This window comes from Chiloscyllium plagiosum, unplaced genomic scaffold (genome assembly GCF_037043375.1).
Source record: "Chiloscyllium plagiosum isolate Xiang-an unplaced genomic scaffold, Cpla_swu_hap1 HiC_scaffold_2, whole genome shotgun sequence".
In the NCBI taxonomy this organism is placed as follows: domain Eukaryota; kingdom Metazoa; phylum Chordata; class Chondrichthyes; order Orectolobiformes; family Hemiscylliidae; genus Chiloscyllium; species Chiloscyllium plagiosum.
In genome coordinates, this window is record NW_028270140.1 from 12367925 (window position 1) to 12392663 (window position 24739).

Genomic DNA, 24739 nt, shown 5'->3' on the forward strand with positions numbered 1-24739 from the left:
AGAAATAGCAGCAACTACATTCCATCCTCAGCTGCGTATTTATTTCTTGAAGAGATCTGCCAGCCAGTTGTCGAAAGGCGTTATATTGCACATTACTCCAACTGAGTTTCATTATAACCAGCAACCAACCAACCAATCCTGTCCCCCCCCCCCACTTCTTCTATTCTCAAGTTACTCAAATTTTCCTGGTAATTGACGTAACATTGTGCTAAATTTAATCTCAGAGTTGAATTTTCATGTTTGTCAATTAGAAATCACAAATCCCTAAATTAGAAATCCCTTCCATTCTCCCACCTTGATAGTTCTTCCCCCTACCAGGGCCCTTACACTTGCACCCAGTCCCAAACGCTTTGGTCTGTCTGATATTAAGACTGAATACATCAGATTCATTTTAGTCTCACTTTCTTCTGCCAAAACAATCCACTGCTCCGGGATTATCTGCAGAGCAAAGATAAACTCCCGCTCGCTTGCTCCACTGTCAAATATTTTTTTAAACCCCTACCATTCCTCCTCCATTAACGAGGAGTGGACTGAACATGTGGGTTTTATTGCCATTAAGAATGACTCCATTTACTCAACTGTCTCTGCTGCTTAGGCAAAAGTGAGGACTGCAGATGCTGGAAACCAGAGTTTAGATCAGAGTGGTGCTGGAAAAGCACAGCAGGTCAGGCAGCATCCGCGGAGCAGGAAAATGGACTTTTTGGGCAAAAGCCCTTCATCAGGAATAGAACCTCTATGCGGCCTGACCTGCTGTGCTTTTCCAACACCACACTGATCTAAACTCCTGTCTCTGCTGTATCCCTTCCTTCTATCGTAAATTGTAGACGGGTAATAATGTCTTGGCTCCAGCACATAACATGACATTAGGCAACACAGTGGCTCTGTGGTACATCACAGCACCAGGGACCCAGGTTCAATTCCACCCTCGGGTAACTGTCTGTGTGGAGTTTGCACGTTCTCCCTGTGAATGTGTGGGTTTCTTCTGGGTGCTCCAGTTTCCTCCCCCAGTCCAAAGTTGTGCAGCTTAGGTGGATTGGCCATGCTGAATTGCTCATAATGTCCAGGGGAGTGCAGGCTAGGTGGGTTAGCCCATATGGAATGTGGATTATGGGGACAGGTGGGGTGAACTTCAGGGTATCAGTGTGGACTTAGTGGGCCAAATGACCTGTTTTCACACTCTGGAATAGTCTCACCAATGTCTTGTATAATGGAAGCATAACCTCCTTACATTTTATGTTCATTTGAGGTTTTTTTATTCTTCCTGCCAAACTGAACAGTTTCATATTCTTGCACCTTACACTCCAGTTGCCAGATTTTTTGCCTACTCATCCACCTATCTATATATGTTTCCAAACTCCTCACATATTCTTTACACTACTTTTCTATCTATCTTCTTTTCTTCTTGAATCATGCAGGCCGTGTGGAGGTGGTGTTAGGGAATGAAGAGTAGTTGAACTAGACTCTGCTTTTTTAAATTATTTGCACAGACTGATGTGTTGCTTTGTTATGGACTTCTTTGAACAGGGAAACCTTGGATTCCCAAAGAGAAGCCTGTCCAAACAGTAATTGACAGTGTTACCCTGGAACCAGAGCTGGAAGAAGCCTTGGTCAATGCTACTGATGCTGAACTGTGTGACATAGCAGGTAAGGGATCTCACCCTTGGGAGAAGATCCATTTTGCAGTATCACTTGCCAAAGATGAGATTTCACTTTGTTTTTTTTTGTTACTATTCCTTTGAGTGTATGTTGCTTTTGAAACTATTTGCTTCCTACATCAGACAGGACAGCCTTGTTACTAGTTTAGGGTTGAGGTGCAACTACTCTTTAGTATTGCAACATGGGAACTGGCTGTTGGTCCAAATGGTCTGTGTCAGTCAGTATCCTCCACACAAGTGTCATTGCTCATCCCATATACCACCTTGTTCCCAAATCCTTTTATCCCATATTTCTTTGAATCTTCTAACAATATTGATCTGGTGACTGCTTCACTCATTAACCTGAGTAATATATTTCACAGCTTTATTACTCTTTCTACAAATGTTTCTCATCATTCCTGTCTTAATCTGTTTATATTTAATCTTTAATATCTATACCTTTTCTGTCTAGTGAGGAAGTCAGAACTCTTATTGTCCTGCAATTAAATATTATCCTCATGAGTCAAATCCATCGATGATTTCACTATTCAAATGATAACTTTCACCCTAACGATTGTTTTCTTTGTGGGAAGAAGCCCAAACTGAGATTGTGAAGTCAGGATCAGATTTGCATCCCTCCAGACTTTGTTGCATTTTTAAGGATGAGACTCTAATGCAATGTGAAATGTTAGCAGAGTTGATGCTGATCCCTCTAGTCTGAAAGTAGATGTCAGGTTGCTCCATCTCTATTTGCCCATTCAGTTTAAACACTAGGAAGACTGGTTGGTGGTAGGGCTGTTTAAGAGAATAGGGTCAAAGGAGCAAGGGGAGAGAGAGAGCAAGTGATGGCTTGAATGGTCATTTTACAACATTGTGCTTTGGACAGGAATAGCGTTGAAAAAAATAAAGCATCCATGGAATGAAGATTCTATAAGGAGCAGGTGTCATCACCCAGGAGCCCATTTTCATTTTAAGCTGGCAGGTTATCATAGTTGTCCACAGTAAGGTTATCCATTTGGACCAATAAAGGATAGATCAAGGGGCTATCTAAATGATGCGAAGTTGATAAAAAAAAATGCAGTGGATGTCCAGAAAGACTTGGAGTACAGTAAGCAGGGCTGAGCACCACATATTAGGAAGGCTATATTATCCTTGGAGGGAGTGCAATGTAGGTTTGCAAGAATAATATCTGGACTTCAGAGATTAAGTTATGAAGTGAAATTGTACAAGTTTTCTCTAGAATTTAGAACGTTAAAGGGTGATCAGATTGAAGCCTTCAGGATATTAAAAGGAAAAGACAGGATAGAAACGATAAACTATTTCCACTGGTTCAGGATTCTAGAACTACGGAGTAAGGCTGAGAATTAGGGCCAGACTGTTCAGGACAGATGGTAGGAAGCATTTCTACACACAAAGGGTGGTAGATGTTTGGAACTCTCTTCCACAAACGGTAGTGGATACTGGCTCACTTGTTAATTTTAAATCTAAGATTGACGTGGTTTATGAAATATTTTGTTGAACAAAGATATTAAGGGATATGGGCCAAAGGCCAGTATATGGAGCTAGGCCACAGGTCAACAATGATCTCACCGACTAGTGGAATAGCTTCGAGGCTCTGAATGGTCTCCTCCTGTTCCTATGTTCCAATGTAAGGCAATAGATGGAAGTATCTTGTTTCTGAGTGAGTAGCCATTCTGAAGAGAAATGTTGTGAAGACAGAAGAAGTGGTCTTTTGAACCATTGACAATATCTAGGGTGACCGGGTTAGGTGAGTTGAGTGAGACAGGTAGATCTCAATGAGGTTAGACCTCAGTAATACCCTGGGCAAGAAATTGGTGAATGTAGATGGATGGGTTTGAAACAGACTGGAGATGTTAAAACACTTGCAAAATAACTTGAGCTAAGCAAATTGGCTAAAAATTAGTTAACTGATTAAAAATTCTGATAAGGAATAAACCTTAGCATTCATCCTGTTCATTAATCTCCGCTGTTTATTTTTCAGCGTTCATTCTGTTCTTTGGCAACCCCATGTCATCACTCATTTCATTTGCAGTGTTCCTTGGACTGTAAGCTCATCATCACTTATAAAAATTCTTCATTGTTCATGTCATGTCATGGCTGGCGAGTATGAGACTGTACCAACAGGAATGTGTGACTGTGCCTGCTGAAGAATGCGAGACTGTCACCAGTAGGACTATGTGACTGTACTTGCTGGAGAATGTGCAACCAGAGTAGGCTGTGCTGCTGTTTAAATGAATGCCTTCTGGGCTGGCTTCTAGCCGTGCGAGAGTGCTGCTGCTGCCTGATCAACAGACAGAAGTTTTGTTCTGGGATCCTTCTGTTATAAATTTTGATTTGATGCTGCTTTTTGATCTACCCACTGAGAATATTGATGCCACTGCATGCTGGATAAAGTTTGCCTGTGCTGCTTTAATGGTACAGTAAGCATGAATGTGAAATTAGTGCAGAGTGGAGGTTAACTCTCCATATTTTTATTGTGTGCAGCATCTTGTTACCACAGAGGCCTCTCTTCCAGTCTGAATATTGCTGAATTATAACTATATGACAGACATTTCCATCAATGACACAAGGAATGCAGTGTCACAAGAATATTTTTCCCAGTTGTGTCCCTATTTCTCCCCCCTCCTGACAGTAATGATTGGATGTGGCCCTGTAGTCCTTGAGTACCTCACACAGATGGGCTGTTCCATAAGGAGGCAAAAGTGAGGACTGCAGATGCTGGAAATCAGATTCTAGATTAGAGTGGTGCTGGAAAAGCACAGCAGGTCAGGCAGCTTCCGAGGAGCAAACCCAAAACGTCTGTTTTCCTGCTCCTCGGATGCTGCCTGACCGGCTGGCTTTTCCAGCACCGCTCTAATCTAGACTGTGTTCCATACAGAGGATAATGCAGGCAAGCCCAACCCTTTTTCCACCTAATCAAACACACTTCTCAGATGTTCCCTGATTCAGATTAGGAGCAGAAACCCTGGCTGAATCGACTGGGCTTGTATACCCTTGAGTTTAGAAGACTGAGAGGGGATCTGATTGAGACATATAAGATTATGAAAGGATTGGACACTCCGGCAGCAGGAAACATGTTTCTTCTGATGGGTGAGTGCCGAACCAGAGGACACAGCTTAAAAATACGGGGTAGACCATTTAGGACAGAGATGAGGAGAAACTTCTTCACCCAGAGAGTGGTGGCTGTGTGGAATGCTCTGCCCCAGAGGGCAGTGGAGGCTCAGTCTCTGGATTCATTTAAGAAAGAGTTGGATAGAGCTCTCAAAGATAGTGGAATCAAGGGTTATGGAGATAAGGCAGGAAGAGGATACTGATTAGGAATGATCAGCCATGATCATATTGAATGGTGGTGCAGGCTCGAAGGGCTGAATGACCTACTCCTGCACCTATTGGCTATTGTCTATTGATCATTTTTCCCCTATCTATTGTATTGTGGCCAATTACATGCAATATTTACTGTCAGTGTGAGAATGGCTGAATTAATGTGGACCAACTCAGGCCTGTATTCATCTGACCTGTACAACTTATTATCAAAGGAGATGGTCCTTTGACTTCCAAAGATTTTGAAGGTGCTTCTATCCAGTTTGACTAACATTACTATGCTATTATTTTTGTATCCTCACATCCTGGAGCATGCTGTGAAGTAGCACAAAGATTAAGAGACTGGTTAAGAAACTGATGAGTTGTAACATAAATGATTCTTGTCTGGTGCAACGATCCTTATACCAGCCAGAAGCCATATTTAGCACTATGCAATAGGAGGACATTTCAAACTCCCAAAGCATAGACAATGAAAGGAACCAGCCATTGCCACCTGACAGGAGCATCCTACTTGATTCAGAACATTGAACTAGGGCATAGTCTGAGAATTATAGCCTGACTGTTCAGGAGAGATACTGGGAAGCACTTCTACACACAAAGACTGGTAGAGGTTTGGAACTCTCTTCCACAAACAGCAGTGGATGCAGGAGCAGTTCTTAATTTTAAATCTAAAGTAAATAATTGTTGTTAAGCAAATGTATTAAGCGAGATGAATCAAAGGCCAGTATGTGGAGTTAGGCCACAGCTCATTGAATGAAGGAACAGGCTTGAAGGGCTGAATGGCCCCTGTTCCTATGTTCCTGAAGCTGTCGGAACAGAATTCCATGGAGTTAGGCTGATTCCGGAGCCATTTAAAGTGACAGGTAAGACCTGGATGTAAAACCCTTTTGTCCAATTTCCAACAGATCCTGTTTTTGCTGATAGCGGCATAAATCATATAAGCAGAAGGCTTGAACTCAGGACCATGTGAAATTAGTCTTGAAGGGATGATCAGGTCTGTTTAAGTGTCATGACCTGAAGAGCTTTCATTCCACAGCCCTAGGGAAACAAAGGAGAAGCAACAGTGCTGCTGTCTGTTGGAGTGAAAATGACAAAGAGACAATGCTTAAAATTAAAGGGATCTCCCAGTATAGATAGGAATTAGAAGAATTTTCTTTCTGTCAAAGGATCATTTATCTGTGGAGTTCCCTTCCTCAGACAGTAGTGGAGATAGGGCTATTGAACACTTTTAAGGCTGAGTCAGCTAGGTTTCGCACTGACAAGGGGAGTCAAAGGTCAGACTGGAAAGGGCAGTTAAAGCCACCATTACAAAGAGATCTGTCATGATCTTATCAAATGTATCAGAGGCTGGAGGGGCTGAATGATCTACTCCTCTTCGTAATTGGTGTATGTGTATGCATGTGCATTTAAAAGCTCCAAAAGTAGAAAGGCAGCATTCATGTTTGTGGCTGACAGTTTTAAGAGGCTATTTAAGGATTAACTGTCTTTGATATTTTTAACTGATTAGATACTTGTTTTTATACCAGAGTGTTCATCTGAGAGTATTTAAAATCTCTGAATGGGATTCATGAATAAACTGTTTATTTTTCCAATATCAAATGTGAGGGCTATACTATTTTGTTACAGTTTAATTTTTTTCATCGCCATGTGTCTCCTGAGGTTTGCCTGTAGTGGATACTGGGCTGTGGAGGTAGTATGGAGGTGGTGGCTCCCCAACAATGTTTTGTAAAATGCAGATGGTCTCAGAGAAATGAGGTGGGCCTTCTAACCAGCTTACCTTGACACTCACCTGCCTCATTGACTGCCTCCAGTCACCAGGCCCAAATCAGTTGTACCCCACACCCTTCTCCCCTCACCCTGAGCGTTTGCATCTATTCGGAGACCATTATACCAAGACATGACTGCCAAATCAGAAAGTCCCAGAAAGCCTGGCCCTTGACTCTTATTTGCAGGAACTATCTGGAGCAGGTTTGGATCCAGAACCTTGCTATCTCTGAACCTAAAGCTTGCTCCACTCAGATATTGTTAGACAAATGCCATTGCCACTGAACTAATTCATGGCCTTTACCCATTCTTCAGTATACCTTGATCAGGGGATTGAGACAAAATTGATCAGTTATTTTCCTAGATAGAAGATGTTTGGTAGGTTTGACTTTATTGGTCAGTGCATTGACTGTAGGAGTTGGGAGACTTCACCAGTTTCCTCATTTCCCCCTTCCCCACCTCACCCCAGTCCCAAACTTCCAACTCAGCACCGTCCCCATGACCCGTCCTACCTGCCTATCTTCTTTTCCACCTATCCACTCCACCCTCCTCCCTGACCTATCACTTTCATCCAACCCCCATCCACCCATTGTACTCTTTGCTACCTTCCCCCACCCTCCTCCCTGACCTATCACCTTCATCCCTGTTGTGGTTCTGTTCGCCGAGCTGGGAATTTGTGTTGCAGATGTTTCGTCCCCTGTCTAGGTGACATCCTCAGTGCTTGGGAGCCTCCTGTGAAGCGCTTCTGTGATGTTTCCTCCGGCATTTGTAGTGGTTTGAATCTGTCGCTTACGGTTGTCAGTTCCAGCTGTCTGCTGCAGTGGTCGGTATATTGGGTCCAGGTCGATGTGCTTATTGATTGAATCTGTGGATGAGTGCCATGCCTCTAAGGATTCCCTGGCTGTTCTCTGTTTGGCTTGTCCTATAATAGTAGTGTTGTCCCAGTCAAACTCATGTTTCTTGTCATCTGAGTGTGTGGCTACTAAGGATAGCTGGTCATGTCGTTTCGTGGCTAGTTGGTGTTCATGGATGCGGACCGTTAGCTGTCTTCCTGTTTGTCCTATGTAGTGTTTTGTGCAGTCCTTGCATGGGATTTTGTACACTACATTGGTTTTGCTCATGCTGGGTCCTTCGTCCTGGTGAGTTGTTGTCTGAGAGTGGCTGTTGGTTTGTGTGCTGTTATGAGTCCTAGAGGTCGCAGTAGTCTGGCTGTCAGTTCAGAAATGTTCTTGATGTATGATAGTGTGGCTAGTCCTTTGGGTTGTGGCATGTCCTCGTTCCGTTGTCTTTCCCTTAGGCGTCTGTTGATGAAATTGCAGGGGTGTCCGTTTTTAGCGAATACATTGTATAGGTGTTCTTCTTCCTCTTTTTGCAGTTCTGGTGTACTGCAGTGTGTTGTGGCCCTTTTGAACAGTGTCTTGATGCAACTTCTTTTGTGTGTGTTGGGGTGGTTGCTTTCGTAGTTTAGGACTTGGTCTGTGTGTGTGGCTTTCCTGTATACCTTTGTGGTGAATTCTCTGTTCGGTGTTCTCTGTACCATCACGTCTAGGAATGGGAGTTGGTTGTCCTTTTCTTTCTCTCTAGTGAATCGGATTCCTGTTAGTGTGGCGTTGATGATCCGGTGTGTGTTCTCTATTTCTATGTTTTTAATGATTACAAAGGTTTGACAACCGGAAGCGGCAGGTACAAACCACTATAAATGCCGGAGGAAACATCACAGAAGCGCTTCAGAGGAGGCTCCCAAGCACTGAGGATGTCACCTAGACAGGGGATGAAACGTCTGCAACACAAATTCCCAGCTCGGCGAACAGAACCACAACAACGAGCACCCGAGCTACAAATCTTCTCACAGACTTTGAACCTTCATCCCCACCCCCACTCACCTATTGTACTCTGTGCTACTTTCTCCCCACCCCCACCCTCCTCTCATTTATCTCTCCACCCTTCAGGCACTCTGCCTGTATTCCTGATGAAGGGCTTTTGCCCGAAACGTCGATTTTCCTGCTCCTCGGATGCTGCCTGAACTGCTGTGCTTTTCCAGCACCACTCCACTCCAGAATCCTATAGGAGTTGGGAGATCATGTTGTAGCTGTACAGGACATTGGTTAGGCTACTTTTGGAGCACTGTGTGCAATTTGGGTCTCCTTGCTATAGGAAGGATGTTGTGAAACTTGAAAGGGTTCAGAAAAGATTTGCAAAGATGTTGCCATGATTGGATTGTTTGAGCCATAGTGAAAGGCTAATAGACTGGGGCTGTTTTCCCTGGAGCATTGGAGGCTGAGGAATGACCATATGGAGGTTTATAAAATTATGAGAGGCATGGATAGGGTAAACAGGTAAGGTCTTTTCTTCAGGTTAGGGGAGTCCAAAACTAGAGGGCAGAGGTTAAGGTGGGAGGGGAAAGATTTAAAAGGGACTCAAGGGGCAACGTTTTCAGACAGAGAGTGGTGCATGAATGGAATGAGCTGCCAGAGGAAGTGGTGGAGGCTGGTACAATTATAACGTTTAAAAGGCATCTGGGTGGGAAGGGTTTAGAGGGATATGGGCCAAATGCTGTCAAATGGGACTAGATTAATGGAGAATGTCTGGTCAGCTTGGACGAGTGAAACTGAGGGTCTGTTTCTGTGCTGTACAACTCTATGACTCTATGATTATGATTCTAACTCAGCTTTAATGCTACAATATTGAATTATTTACTGACCTGAACTGAGTGACGTGGAGGGTAAAGAATGTTGACGGAGTAAAAAACACGGCAGAGTTCTCACATGCTCAGACTGGAATGTTAGCCCCAGTTTAGAAAGGATCAGTCAGTTTGTGACTACCCAGTGGTTAATTAATCTTCCAACACTCAGCATCTAGGGTCAAAAATGAAAGATAGCTGTTGTGGAAAGTTTTGGCAGAATCATCCCATCAGAAGTGACATGGGTCAGAGTCCGTCAGTGTCCATATCAATGTCTGTAAGTGGAATCATTTTAATATTGAATTGAGCTAATGTCTGGAGAAAAATGCTTAAAGTAGCATACAGCACTCTTTGCAACTCCATCTCTAAAAGCAGCAAGTGTTTAGAATCCTTGATATACGTCATGGAAATATTTGTGCTGTCCTCAATAAATCACCGATAAATATTTGCAGTTGTAATTCTCACCCTTGGCTCAATTAGTAGCACATTGCTTCTGAATAAAAACATTGTGTGTTCAGACCACAATCCCCAAACTTGAACACTCAATCTGGGCTAATGAAAAGATGCAGAGCCAAGGGACTGCTGCATATCTCCTTCAGATACTGACATTCAGCCGAGACCACACCTGCTGGTTCGGGTGGATGGAAAAGATTCCGTGGCATTATTTGAGAAGAAGCAGAGGGTTCTCTTGGTGTAGAGGCCAATATTCTTCTCACCAATAAATTCAGATAATCTGATTGATTGTTTATCTCATTTGTCAACTGTGGGAATTTGCTCTGTGCCTATTGATTGTTGTTTGCAAAATAGCACTGACTGAACATTAAATAAAGATTCTATTGGTTGTAAACATCTTTAGCCTTTTCTGATGATAAAGTACTTTCTTGTTTTATATAATTATTGATTGTGAATCATAAGAATAGACACAAGTACAATTTTAAAATCTATTACTCTCACATCGTAAGGTATATTAGTGCATTGATTTAAAATAACAGAAAGTACCGATAATCGATTTAATTACACCATAGCTGTTTTGAATGGAATGATGTCAATAAGCTGTCTATCATTGTACCATAAATGGGATTATTGCTGACTGCAGCCCTATGTCACTTCAGGTTTAGATAAATTAACTGTACCTGTCATAAATACAATAGCTACAAGAGCAGATCAGAGACTAGGAATACTGCAGCAAATACTCACTTCCTGACTCCACAAAGCCTGTCACCATCTACAAGGCACAAGTCTGGATGGGTGCAGCTCCAACAACACTCAAGAAGCTTAACACCATCCAGGACAAAGCAGCCCACTTGATTGGCACCACATCCACAAAGATCCATTCCCTCCAACACCAATGCTCAGCAGAAGCAGTAGGGTATGCCATCTACAAGATGCACTGCAGAATTTCACCAAAGATCCTCAGGCAACACCTTCCAAACCCACGAACACTTCCTTGTAGAAGGATAAGAGCAGCAGATATATGGGAACACCACCACTTTCAAGTTTCCCTCCAAACCACTCACTATCCTGACTTGGAAATATATTGCCATTGCTTCACTGTAACAGGGTCAAAATCTTGGAACTCCCTCCCTAATGGCGTGTGGGTCAACCCACAGCAGACGAACTGCAAAAATTCAAGAAGGCAGCTGACAACTGCCTTCTCAAGGGCAACTAGGGATGGGCAATAAATGCTGGGCCCAGCCAATGATGCACATGTTCAATGACTGAATACAAAAATGCTAAATATACATCTATCATCTCTCAGAGGTTGAAAAGCAGAAAAGGCATTGAATTATAGGTTCATTTTGAAGTTGAAGTAAGTGTGAGCCTTAAGGGTTTTCTTGTTTCACCTTTATTAAACTCAGCATGAAGACACAAGCAGACTATGAACACAGTTGGATACGCTTCATAGGTGGCTGTCTTTAGAGTATTGTACTGAAAGTGAGACACCAGTCTGTATATCTTTTTGACTTTATCAAGCCTCTTTATTTTAATTTATTGCCTTTCTCTTGCTGGATTATCTCATATCGAGATTCCTTTCCTTACTTTTCCTTAACATCAGGATATATCTTCCACCATGAGTGTCTTCCTATGTTTATCTAGCCTGTTTGAAAGTTTCCTTTACCGCATGTATTTCAACAGAATTTTCTTATGTCCACTTTAGTCATGTCCAAGGAATATCAGTTTCTTTCTATAAGGACAAATCAAAAGATGAACAGATTTAAATTTTAGCTTTGGGCACTGTCAGTAATACATCTGCAAATTGGGCTTAAAATTACTCGTGTTTTGAAAAGTGATTTTTACCTTGTGTTGCTGATGAACCCCATTTGCATTTTGGCAATTGCACACTAATTGTCATGAATAGAGCAGTTAGGCAGAATTTTAAGATATGAGAACAGGGCCATCCTGAACCGTGGAATCTTACTTCAAACTGAGAACATTTTGAAACATCAGTATCATCACCAAGTCCCATTAATCCATCATGTCTGCTTGCTGGCCTGTATTGCCTTCCAGTCTGGCAGCAACTCATTTTAAAATTATCACCTTTGTTTTCAATTCCCTCCCCAGTCAGCTCATTCCCTATTACTGTCACTTTGCCCAATTTTATAAAGCTTCCTCCATTCAATTGCGACTGTGTGTGTCCTTTAATACGATTGCTTCATCATTGGTTGCTGTGCCTCATTTCTAAGCTCTGAAATTCCCTTCCTAAACATTTTTAACCTCCTGAGTCTCTCTCTCCCCCTTTAAGACACACTATAAGTCGTCTTTCACCAAGCTTTTGGTTTCCTGCCTGAATACCTCCATCAAATTCTGTGAATTACAGATACTTTACTGAACTCAAAGTGGAATATAAATACAAGTGTTGCAGAAAGACAAAGGTTGAGAGTCTGAAGGGAGATTACAGAGAGGCAGAAATTTAAAAAGGATGTCCTCGAGTGTAGTAATATCTGGATTACTCCCAATGCTACGAGCTAGTAAGGGCAGGAATAGGAGGATAGAGCAGATGAATGCATGGCTGAGGAGCTGGTGTATGGGAGAAGGATTCACATTTTTGGATCATTGGAATCTCTTTTGGGGTAGAAGTGACCTCGTACAAGAAGGACGGATTGCACCTAAATTGGAAGGGGTTTAATATACTGGCAGGGAGATTTGCTAGAGCTGCTTGGGAGGATTTAAACTAGTAAGGTGGGGGAGTGGGACCGAGGGCGATAGTGAGGAAAGGGATCAATCTGAGACTGGTACAGTTGAGAACAGAAGCCACTCAAACAATCAGGGACAAGGTAGGACTAATAAATTAAACTGCATTTACTTCAATGCAAGGGGCCTTACAGGGAAGGCAGATGAACTCAGGGCATGGTTAGGAACATGGGACTGGGATATCATAGCAATTACGGAAACATGGCTCAGGGATGGGCAGGACTGGCAGCTTAATGTTCCAGGATACAAATGCTACAGGAAGGATAGAAAGGGAGGCAAGTGAGGAGGGGGAGTGGCGTTTTTGATAAGGGATAGCATTACAGCTGTGCTGAGGGAGGATATTTCCGGAAATACATCCAGGGAAGTTATTTGGGTGGAACTTATAAATAAGAAAGGGATGAGCATCTTATTGGAATTGTATTATAGACCCCTAATAGTCAGAGGGAAATTGAGAAACAAACTTGTAAGGAGATCTCAGCTATCTGTAAGAATAATAGGGTGGCTATGGTAGGGGATTTTAACTTTCCAAACATAGACTGGGAAAGTGTTAAAGGTTTAGATGGAGAGGAATTTGTTAAGTGTGTACAAGGCAATTTTCTGATTCAGTATGTGGATGTACCTACTAGAGAAGGTGCAAAACCTGACCTACTCTTGGGAAATAAGACAGGGCAGGTGACTGAGGTGTCAGTGGGGGAGCACTTTGGGGCCAGCAACCATAGTTCTATTAGATTTAAAATAATGATGGAAGAGGATAGACCAGATCTTAAAGTTGAAGTTTTAAATTGGAGAAAGGCCAATTTTGATGGTATTAGGCAAGAACTTTCGAAAGCTGATTGGGGGCGGATGTTTGCAGGTAAATGGACGGCTGGAAAATGGGAAGCCTTCAGAAATGAGATAACAAGAATCCAGAGAAAGTATATTCCTATTAGGGTGGAAGGAAAGGCTGGTAGATATAGGGAATGCTGGATAACTAAAGAAATTGAGGGTTTGGTTAAGAAAAAGAAGGAAGCACATGTAAGGTACAGACAGGATAGATCGAGTGAATCCTTAGAAGAGTATAAAGGAAGTAGGAGTATACTTAAGAGGGAAATCAGGAGGGCAAAAAGGGAACCTGAGATAGCTTTGGCAAATAGAATTAAGGAGAATGCAAAGAGTTTTTACAAATACATTAAGGTCAAAAGGGTAACTAGGGAGAGAATAGGGCCCCTCAAAGATCAGCAGGACCGCCTTTGTGTGGAGCCACAGAAAATGGGGGAGATACTAAACAAGTATTTTGCATCAGTATTTATTGTGGAAAAGGACATGGAAGATATAGATTGTAAGGAAATAGATGGTGACATCTTGAAAAATGTCCATATTACAGAGGAGGACGTGCTGGATGTCTTGAAACGCATAAAGGTGGATAAATCCCCAGGCCCTGATCAGGTGTACCCTAGAACTCTGTGGGAAGCTAGAGAAGTGATTGCTGGGCCTCTTACTGAGATATTTGTATCATCGATAACCACAGGTGAGATGTTGGAAGACTGGAGGTTGGCAAACGTGGTGCCACTGTTTAAGAAAGGTGGTAAGGACCAGCCAGGGAACTAAAGACCAGTGAGCCTGACGGCAGTGGTGAACAAGTTGTTGGAGGGAATCCTGAAGGACAGGATGTACATGTATTTGGAAAGGCAAGGTCTGATTAGGGATAGTTAACATGGCTTTGTGCGTGGGAAATCATGTCTCGCAAACTTGATTGAGTTTTTTGAAGAAGTAACAAAAAAGATTGATGAGGGCAGAGCAGTATATGTGATCTATATGGACTTTAGTAAGGCATTCGACAAGGTTCCCCATGGGAGACTGATTCGCAAAGTTAGATTTCATGGAATACAGGGAGAACCAGCCATTTCGATACAGAACTGGCTCAAAGGTAGAAGACAGAGAGCGGTGGTGAGGGTTGTTTTTCAGACTGGAGGCCTGTGACCAGTGGAGTGCCACAAGGATCGGTGCTGGGTCCTCTACTTTTTGTCATTTACATAAATGATTTGGATGCGAGCATAAGGGGTACAGTTAGTAAGTTTGCAGATGACACTAAAATTGGAGGTGTAGTGGACAGCGAAGAGGGTTATCTCAGATTACAACAGGATCTTGACCAGATGGACCAATAGGCTGAGAAGTGGCAGATGGAGTTTAATTCAGATAAATGCGAGGTGCTGCATTTTGGGAAAGCAAATCTTAGCAGGACTTATACACTTAATGGTAAGGTCCTAGGGAGTATTGCTGAACAAAGAGACCTTGGAGTGCAGGTTCATAGCTCCTTGAAAGGGGAGTCGCAGGTAGATAGGATAGTGAAGAGGTTTACAAAATTATGAGGGACTTGGATAGGGTGAATAGGCAAAGTCTTTTCCCTGGGATTGGGGAGACCAAAACTGGAGGGCATAGGTTTAGGGTGAGAGGGGAAATATATAAAAGAGACGTATGGGATAACTTTTTCACACAAAGGGTGGTACGTGTATGGAATGAGCTGCCAGAGGAAGTGATGGAGGCTGGTACAATTGCAACATTTAAGAGGCATTTGGATGGGTATATGAGTAGGAAGGGTTTGGAGGGATATGGGCTAGATGCTGGCAGGTGTGACTAGATTGGGTCGGGATATCCAGCCGGCATGGACGAGTTGGACCGAAGGGTCTGTTTCCATGCTGTACATCTCTATGACTCTGTGACTCTATGATTATCGTAAAAGTATCACCTCCAAGTTCCCTCCAAGTCACACACCATCTTGATTTGGGCAAACTTTTCCTTCCTTATTATTGGGTTAAAATCCTCAAATTTTCTTCGTAACAGCTTTCCTGGATTACTTTCACATAAAGATAACTCACATGGGAGTACTGTCAAAAAGGTATTGTCACTGGACTAATAATCCGGGGATCCAGGTACTGCTCTGGGATCTCAGGTTTGGATCCCACCATGCCAGAAGGAATTAAACATCTGAGGAGGAACATGAATTGATTGGCATAAACACCTGTCTGGTTCATTGATATCCTTTAGAAAAACAAATCTGCCATCCTTCCCTGGTCTGGCGTAAGACCATAAGAAAGAGGAACGGGAGTAGGCTGCAAGAATGCCTACCTTGAAGAAGTTCTCTCCTCTCTCTACAAGGATCTTAGTGAGTCTCTCTCTCACTGCAACCCCCAGGTCATCTCCTCTGCCCTGAAGCTTTTCAACCATTTACTGAACTCTTTGCTACCTTCTCCCCAGCCCCACCTCCCTCCCATTTATCTCTCCACCCTGCAGGCTCCCTGCATTCATTCCTTTTTGAAGGGCTTTTGCCCGAAATGTCGACTTTCCTGTTCCTCGGTTGCTGCCTGACCTGCTGTGCTTTTCCAGCATCACTCTAATCTAGACTCTAATCCAAAAATGTGTAGGTCAGGTGAATTGGCCATGTTAAATTGCTCATAGTGTTAGATACATTAGTTGGGGTAAATATAGGGTAGGGGTCTGGGTGGGTTACTCTTTGGAGGGTTGGTGTGGACTTGTTGGGCTGAAGGCCTGTTTCCACACTGTAGGGAATCTAATCTAAAAGAACTTTGCTGGGTCAAATTTGTCAAACCTGCTGCTTGAGCTAATTTTATTCTTTTAAGGTTTTAGTTTAGAAATGTCATTCAATGCTCTCTGAGCATTTTAACTTATCAATCTCCTACCCTTTCCCCAAAACCCAGAATACTGTTTTTCTTTGAATAATTATCCAAAGCCTTCTGAAATGACACAATTGAACCTGCCCCTACCACACTTCAAACAGTGCATTCAGACTCTAGCAACTCACTGTGGAAGATTTCTCTCACCTCACATTTCCTTCTTTGTAATGCACCCCGACTCTCAGTCCATTTACGAGTGGGAACAATTCTACCTATCCAATCTGTCCAGACCACTCAGGATTTTGTAAAGCTTTGTCAAATCCCCTCATATCTTTCCAAATCCAAAGAGGACTCTCTCAACTTCCCTAAGTTTTCCTCAGAACTAAAGAGCCAGGTGTTAGATTTAAAGATAGGTGAGCACTTTGGTGATAGTGACCACATTTCGGTTTTGTTTAGTTTGGTGATGGAAAGGGATGGGTATATACTGCAGGGCAAGAGTTAGAGTTGGAGGAAAGGCATTTATGAAGTGATTAGGCAAGATTTAGGATGCATAGGATGGGGAAGGAAACTGGTGATGGGTGCCATTGAAATGTGGAGCTTATTCTAGGAACAGCTACCATGTGTCCTTGGTTAGTATGTACCTGTTAGGCAGGGAGGAAGCTGTCGAGCGAGGGAGCCATGATTTACTAAAGAAGTTGAATCTCTTGTCAAGGGGAAGAAGAAGGCTTATGTTAGGATGAGACATGAAGGCTCAGTTAGGACACTTGAGAGTTACAAGTCAGCCAGGAAAGACCGAAACAGAGAGGTAAGAAGAGCCAGGAGGGGACATGAGAAGTCATTGGCGGATGTAATCAAGCAAAACTCTAAAGCTTCAAGCAAAACAGAAGTAAAAGAATGACTGGAGTAAGATTTGGGCCAATCAAGGATAGTAGTGGGACGTTGTGCGTGGAGCCAGAGGAGATAGGGGAAGGCTAAATGAATATTTTATGTCAGTATTCACACAGGAAAAAGACAATGTTGTCGAGGACAATACTGAGATATAGGCTACTAGACGAGAAGGGATTGAGGTTCATAAGGAGGAGGTTTTAGTAATTCTGAAAAATGTGGAAATAGGTACGTCCCTTGGGCTGGATAGGATTTATCCTAGGATTCCCTGGAAAGCCAGGGAGGAGATTGCAGAGTCTTTGTTTTTTATCATGATGTCGTCATTGTCAACAGGAATAGTGCTAGAAGACTGGAGGATAGCAAATGTTGCTCCATTATTTAAGAAAGGGAGTAGTGACAACCCTGGTAATTATAGACCAGTGAGCCTTACTTCGGTTGTGGGTACAGTGTTGGAAAAGATTATAAGAGATAGAATTTATAATCATCGCAAAAGGAATAAATTGATTAGGGAGAGTGAATATGGTTTTCTGAAGGGTAGGTCATGCCTCACAAACCTTATTGAGTTGTTTGAGAAGGTGACAAAACAGATGGATGAGGGTAAAGCGGTTGATGTGGTGTATATGGGTTTCAGTAAGGTGTTTGATAAGGTTCCCCGTGGTAGGCTATTGCAGAAAATATGGAGGTGTGGAATTGAGGGTGATTTAGCAGTTTGGATCAGAAATTGGTTAGCTGAAAGAAGACAGAGGGTGGTAGTTGATGGGAAATGTCAATCCTGGAGTTCAGTTACTAGTGGTGTACCACAATGATCTGTTTTGGGGCCACTGCTGTTTGTCATTTTTATAAATGATCTGGATGACAGCACAGAAGGATGCGTTAGTAAATTTGCAGATGACACTAAGGTTGATGGAGTTGTGGGTAGTGTCGAAGGATGATGTAGAATACAGAGGGATAGATAAGCTGCAGAGTTGGGCTGAGAGGTGGCAAATGGAGTTTAATGTGGAAAAGTGTGATGTAATTCACTTTGGAAAGAGTAACAGGAATGCAGAGTATTGGGTTAATGGCAATATTCTTGGTAGTATAGATGAGCAGAGAGATCTCAGTGTCCATGTACATAGATTCCTGAAAGTTGCCACCCAGGTTGATAGGGTTGTGAAGAAGGCATACGGTGTGTTAGCTTTTATTAGCAGAGGGATTGATTTTCAGAGCCACGAGGTCATGCTGCAGCTGTACAAAACTCTGGTGTAGCCGCACTTGGAGTATTGCGGGTTCTGGTCACCGCTTTATAGGTAGCATGTGGAAGCTATGGAAAGGGTTCAGAGGACATTTACTCGGATGTTAAAAACAATGACTGCAGATGCTGGAAACCAGATTCTGGATTAGTGGTGCTGGAAGAGCACAGCAATTCAGGCAGCATCCGAGGACAGGCAAAATCGACGTTTCGGGCAAAAGCCCTTCATCAGGAATAAAGGCAGAGAGCCTGAAGGTGATAGGTCAGGGAAGAGAGGGTGGAGTGGATAGGTGGAAAAGGAGTTGGGCAGGTCGGACAAGTCCGGACAGGTCGAGTTACTGGAGGTTTGAAACTAGGATGAGGTGGGGGAAGGGGAAATGAGGAAACTGTTGAAATCCACATTGATGCCCTGGGGTTGAAGTGTTCCGAGGCGGAAGATGAGGCATTCTTCCTCCAGGCGTCTGGTGGTGAGGGAGCGGCGGTGGAGGAGGCCCAGCACCTCCATATCCTCGGCAGAGTGGGAGGGGGAGTTGAAATGTTGAGCCACTGGGCGATTTGGTTGATTGATGCGGGTGTCTCTGAGATGTTCCCTAAAGCGCTCTGCTAGGAGGCGTCCAGTCTCCCCAATGTAGAGGAGACCGCATCGGGAGCAACGGATACAATAGATGATATTAGTGGATGTGCACTCCACCCTCTCTTCCCTGACCTATCACCTTCATCTCCTTCCCCACCTACCTATTGTACTCTATGCTACTCTCTCCCCACCCCCACCCTCCTCTAGCTTATCTCTCCATGCTTCAGGCTCTCTGCCTTTATTCCTGATGAAGGGTTTTTGCCCGAAACGTCGATTTTGCCTGTCCTCGGATGCTGCCTGAATTGCTGTGCTCTTCCAGCACCACTAATCCAGAATTTACTCGGATGTTGCCTGGTATGGAGGGAAGGTCTAATGAAGAAAGACTCAGGGACTTGAGGCTGATTTTGTTAGAGGGAAGGTTGAAAGGTTACTTAATTGAAACATATAAGATAATCCGAGGGTTAGATAGGCTGGGACAGTGAGAGCCTTTTTCCTCGGATGGTGATGACTAGCATGAGGGAACAGAGCTTTAAATTGAGGGGTGATAGATATAGGACAAATGTCTGAAGTAGTTTCTTTACTCAGAGAGTAGTAGGGGCATAGAATGGCCTGCCTACAACAGTAGTAGAATCGCCAACTTTAAGGGCATTTAAATGGTCATTGGATAGACATACAGATAAAACTGGAATAGTGTAGGTTAGATGGGTTTCATGGATCAGTGCAACATTGAGGGCTGAAGGGCCTGTACTGCAGTGTAATATTCTATGTTTTATGTTCTATTTAAGCTCTGCAGTCTTGCCTCACTCAGTTGTGAATGCTGGTGCATAATTAAACAACTCATTGGAGGTCAAAGCTCCACAAATATCACCATTCTCAATGATGGAAGAGCCCAGCACATCAGTGGAAAAGATAAGACTGAAGCATTTGTAACTACCTTTACTACAAAGTGCTGAGTGGAAGGTCCATTGTGAACTTCCTATCAAGGTCTACAGCATCACAGATGCCAGTTTTCAGCAAATTTGATTCACTCCACATGATACCAAGAAATGGCTAGAGGCACGGTGTGCCCTGACAACATTCTGGCAATACTACTGAAAATATATGCTTTAGAACTTCCCCCGTCCTGAGCTGTACTATTACAGCTATAACACTGGCATCCATCCAACAATGTGTCATTAACTTTGTGTGTCTTTTGTTTTTCTTTATAGCCATCCTTGGTATGCACACACTGATGAGCAACCAGCAATATTATGAAGCTCTTGCCAGTAGCACCATAGTTAACAAGGAAGGTCTTAACAGTGAGTAAAATGCACACCGTGTTAAAAGCTGGGCCATTTTGATTTGAGCCTCAAATGATTAAAACTGTGTGATTGATAAATGTGATTCTGTATTTTTTTCCAATACAATTCAAGTTCAAACTCCAATGGTCTCTTTTAGGCATTTAGATCTATTGATTGTATCTAAGCTCATGTGGTTACTATGGTATTTCGGGTTGACGGACCATCTATTTAAGATGCATTAGCTATTTCCCATAATCAGATTGGTAGGTGTTCTAAATCCTCATCCAAACAGATTTCAGAGCTGAGCTGCTTGCATTCAGAATGGAAATTTGACAATTATTGACCTTCTAATTAATATTCCAGGATTTAGTTCCAGAATAGTGTTATAAAGGTGAGTTCGTGCTCTTCTTCATCAACATTCCCTGGTTAGGACATAAGTCCTGGATTGTAACATGCCGAATTATACTAAACGGAATGTTTTCCTTAGATTATTGAACTTCTGTAGAGCATTAATGGTGAGCAAGTTTACGTTGGGAACAATGATTTTATAGTACATCCTTGTTAACACTCTTCCTTGTGTAGGTGTAATCCAACCCACGCAGTACAAACCAGTTCCAGATGAGCTGCCAAACTCTACAGATGTGGAAGAAACCCTAAAGCAAGTTGAGGCAAATGACCCTGAACTTGAGGAGATAAACCTCAATAACATAAAGGTGATTGCAGACACCTCATTGTTCTTTCTTTGTCTGATTTGCTAGAATTTTCTTCAACATAATTGATGATAAACGAAGAAAAAGGAGAGAATTCCAAATATGAGAAAGATGTCACAGACCTATGTGAGGATTTTGAGTGCTTGAGATAACAAAGTAAAAAGGAAACACAGGGAAATTGTCATGGGAATAACCACAATTGTGTTAACAATGTATTTAGGATGTTTAATTAGCTAATTCGATTTTAGTTTTGTTCCATCTTCACACAAGTACACTTTTCAAAAGAGCACCTATTAGCACAGGAAGTGTGAAAAATAATTAACACAGGAAGAGGAGTAGGGCAAATTACTGCAGATGCTGGAATCCGTACTGAAAACAACAAATGCGGGAGATCACAGCGGGTAAGACGGTATCCAGGGAGAGAGAGCAAGCTAATATTTCAAGTCTGGGTTTAGAATCACTTAACATCAGGTTATAGTCCAATAGGTTTATTTGAAAGTACAAGCTTTCAGAGTCTAGATGACTCTTCATCAGAACTTAGTGTGGAGGGGCCAACATTTATGCTATATTTGGTGGGGGTGAGGGGGTGTTGTGGGGGTGATGGGTGTAAAGTGCTGCTAGAGAAGAGATGGCGATAGTTCAGACTAAGCAATCGGAATGTCAGAATGGCAGAGCAATGGTGTCCTAACTGCCAGATTGGAAAGAACAGACACTGGGTGGGGTGGGAGAGAGGACATGGTAACAGAGAATGCAACAAGTAAAGCTAAAAGAAAAGCCCTTTCTCTTAGATTTACTTGTAACATTTTCCAATTTCTTCCCTTTTAGATTTACTTGTTCTATTCTTTGTCGCCATGTCCTCTTTCCCTTTCCCCCACCCCAGAGGGATTGTTTGCCCTTTCAGGTTTTTAGCAGTTAGACACACTATTGTTCTGCTATTCCCACATCCTGTTCAATTAATCTGAACTATCAACATCTTTTCTCCACAGGCTCCCTACACCCACCACCCCCACACCGCCGCCCACCAACTATAGCATAAATGCTGTCCCCTCCACACTTCACTTCAGCTCTAAGGAACAGTTATCGAAATTCGAGACATCAGCTTGCTCTCTCTACATGGATGCTGTCTGACCCGCTGTGATCTCAGTCAAGAGGAGTAGGGCAATTAGTTCATTGAATCTGCCCATCAATTTTACCTCACATTGTTAATACCTTTGGTTAACAAAAATGTGTTACTGTCAGATTTAAAATTAACAAGTTTGCGAACAGAGTTCCAAACTTCTAGCATGTTTTGTGTGTGTTGTGTTTCCTCATTTTACTCTTTAAACATCTGACTCTAATTTTTAGCCAGTGTCTCCTCAGTATTAGTTTACCCAATCACTGGTAGTAGCTTCTATCCACATAGTCTATCTATTTCTCCTAATATCTCAACCTATTTAGTCAGAGGCTATGAATCCTACAATGAGTAACTCACTACCTGTTTCCCCAAAGCCTGCCCACCATCTACAAAGCACAAGTTAGGAATGTGATGGAACATTCCTCACTTGCACCTTCACCAATACTCAAGAAGCTTGATACCATCCAGATAAGGCAGCCACATCCTCATTCATTCTCTCCACCACCAACACTCAGTAGCAGCAGTGTGTACTATCTACAAGATGCATTGCAGAAATTCACCAATGATCATTAGACCTTACAAACCCATGGCCACCACTGTCCAGAAGGGCAAGGGCAGCAGATGCCTGCAAGTTCTCCTCCAAGTGACTAATCATCCTGACTTGGAAAAATATGACCATTCCATCAGTGTCATTGGGTCAAAATCCTGGAATTTCCTCCCTTACAGTATTGCGGGTGTACTTAGTCCAAATGGATTGCAGTGGTTTAAGAAGGCAACTCGCCACTGTTGTCCCAGTCCTAGATGCCCACATCCAATGAAAATATAAAAGGGACCTAAGGGGCAATGTTTCATACAGAGGGTGGTGCGTGTATGGAATGAGCTGCCAGAGGAAGTGGTGGAGGCTGGTACAATTACAACATTTAAAAGGCATCTGGATGTGTATATGCATAGGAAGGGTTTGGAGGGATGTGGGCCAAATGCTGGCAAATGGAACTAGATTAGGTTAGGATATCCAGTTGGACGAGTTGGACCGAAGGGTCTGTTTCTGTGCTGTACATCTTTAAGTAATTATACTTTTAAATATCTCGTAACCTTCTAACATTCAGGAATGCAATCCTGATTATTCAACTCTCCTTGTATTGTTAGTTTACATATGATTCTATTAAAGGTACATTGCTGCCCCCCTAAAGTCAATATATCTTTATAAGCTCACAGTACTCCAGCAGTGGCCTAACAGAGCATTACGTGGCTGTAGCACAATTTCCTACCTTCTGAGTTTCTAACCTGCTTGATATAAAAATCAGCATTCCTTTGGTCTTTTGATTATTTTATGTAGTTTTTCATGCTACTTTAACTATATACCTAAACTTTAAGCCTTCTGTGTGAGTCCATTAAACTATGCATACATTTAACAAACTGAAGATGAAGATTCCATGAAAGTGAACTGTTATATGAGCTTTAATACTCTTAAGTTGTAAGAACATACTGGGATATATTTTCAGGACACACAATATTTTCACTTATGAGTTTGTAGCTTCAGAACAGGATGCTTTCTGAGTCATTATTTTGGAATATGACCAATGAGCAGGACCCCTCTCAATCCACTATCCAATTAGAGATGGCAGGCACATTCAGGAGGAGGGAGCAGTCTTCACTGCAGCCATGTGTCAGTGTGCTGCTAAGGTGAAAACCTCCATGGAGGATGTAGCAGAATCGTTGAAGGAGAAAGCTGAGGACAATCATCCATGAACCACAAACATTGGCCAAGAGAGCAATCTCCAGGAACCACACTTCCCATGGCAAGCATCTGCCCACACGTGCCCGCAGACTTGTTTTTGCACCATGAAACAGTCAGGCTACATCTTTCTTTAATGCCACCCCCGCGTAGCTGAGCTCCTGACTGAACTTAGGGCTTGTGCAAAGCTGTCAAAATTACATTGCTGTTAGAAATTTTCTCCTAATTGCCCACTTAACAAGCTGAATTGCCTTCTCACTGTACCTGGCAGGTTGCTGTCACCACCAGGATTAGCAAAAGGAAGTGATGTGTTCACTTCCCAATTTCCAAGGGATTATTATCATCTAAAGACTTTCATTATTTAGTGAATTAGTATGTTAGCACAGTTGTTATTTCACAAGCAAATTACAATTGTCACTTATAGTTAATGGTATTATTAAACTTTTTCTTTCATGCATGAAGAAAATATCAGCTCAGTGTACAAATTTCTTTATTAACGTAAGAGTATGTCACAGTTTATATGTGAAACAGCAGAATAACAAATGTAGAGACATCTGCAGTCTTTCTCTTCTGCAACAAATTTGAACTAAAACCATAAATGCTGCAAATGCTCAGCATGCCAGAAACATCAATCGTGAGACAAAGTTAACCACTTCGTTAGGGCATTGACCTGAAAATCAACTCCATTCCTCTTCAGTTTCTGATTAACCTCCAGAGGATGTCAACATTTTCTGTGTTTATTAATTAACTATAGATGGTACTTTGTTTTTATTGGTTTTGTATTTATTGTTTGACCTCAGTACTGAGAAAAAGCAACATATTTTCCATTTCAGCCACCTAATGTTAGTTTTCTTTTTAATTCATTCATGACACGGATGATAGACTAGTATATATTACCCTCCCAAATTGTCTTAATGAAGGTAGCGGTGAGCAGCTATTTTGAACTGCTGCTGCCTTTGGGGTGTGATTATGTGTTAAAGATTAGCTGTA

The 24739-nt window shown here is 42.5% G+C and overlaps 1 protein-coding gene across 3 annotated transcripts in view; it reads left to right on the top strand.

Moving 5' to 3' along the window:
• tmod1 (tropomodulin 1) overlaps window positions 1-24739 on the top strand; it is a 102155-nt gene that overhangs the window by 51460 nt on the left and 25956 nt on the right. For all 3 annotated transcript variants that reach the window (XM_043719197.2, XM_043719192.2, XM_087994588.1), the window contains exons 4-6: window positions 1525-1644; window positions 20119-20208; window positions 20773-20903. In XM_043719197.2, the coding sequence (XP_043575132.1) occupies window positions 1525-1644; window positions 20119-20208; window positions 20773-20903 (341 nt within the window). The remainder of the gene's footprint in view (window positions 1-1524; window positions 1645-20118; window positions 20209-20772; window positions 20904-24739) is intronic.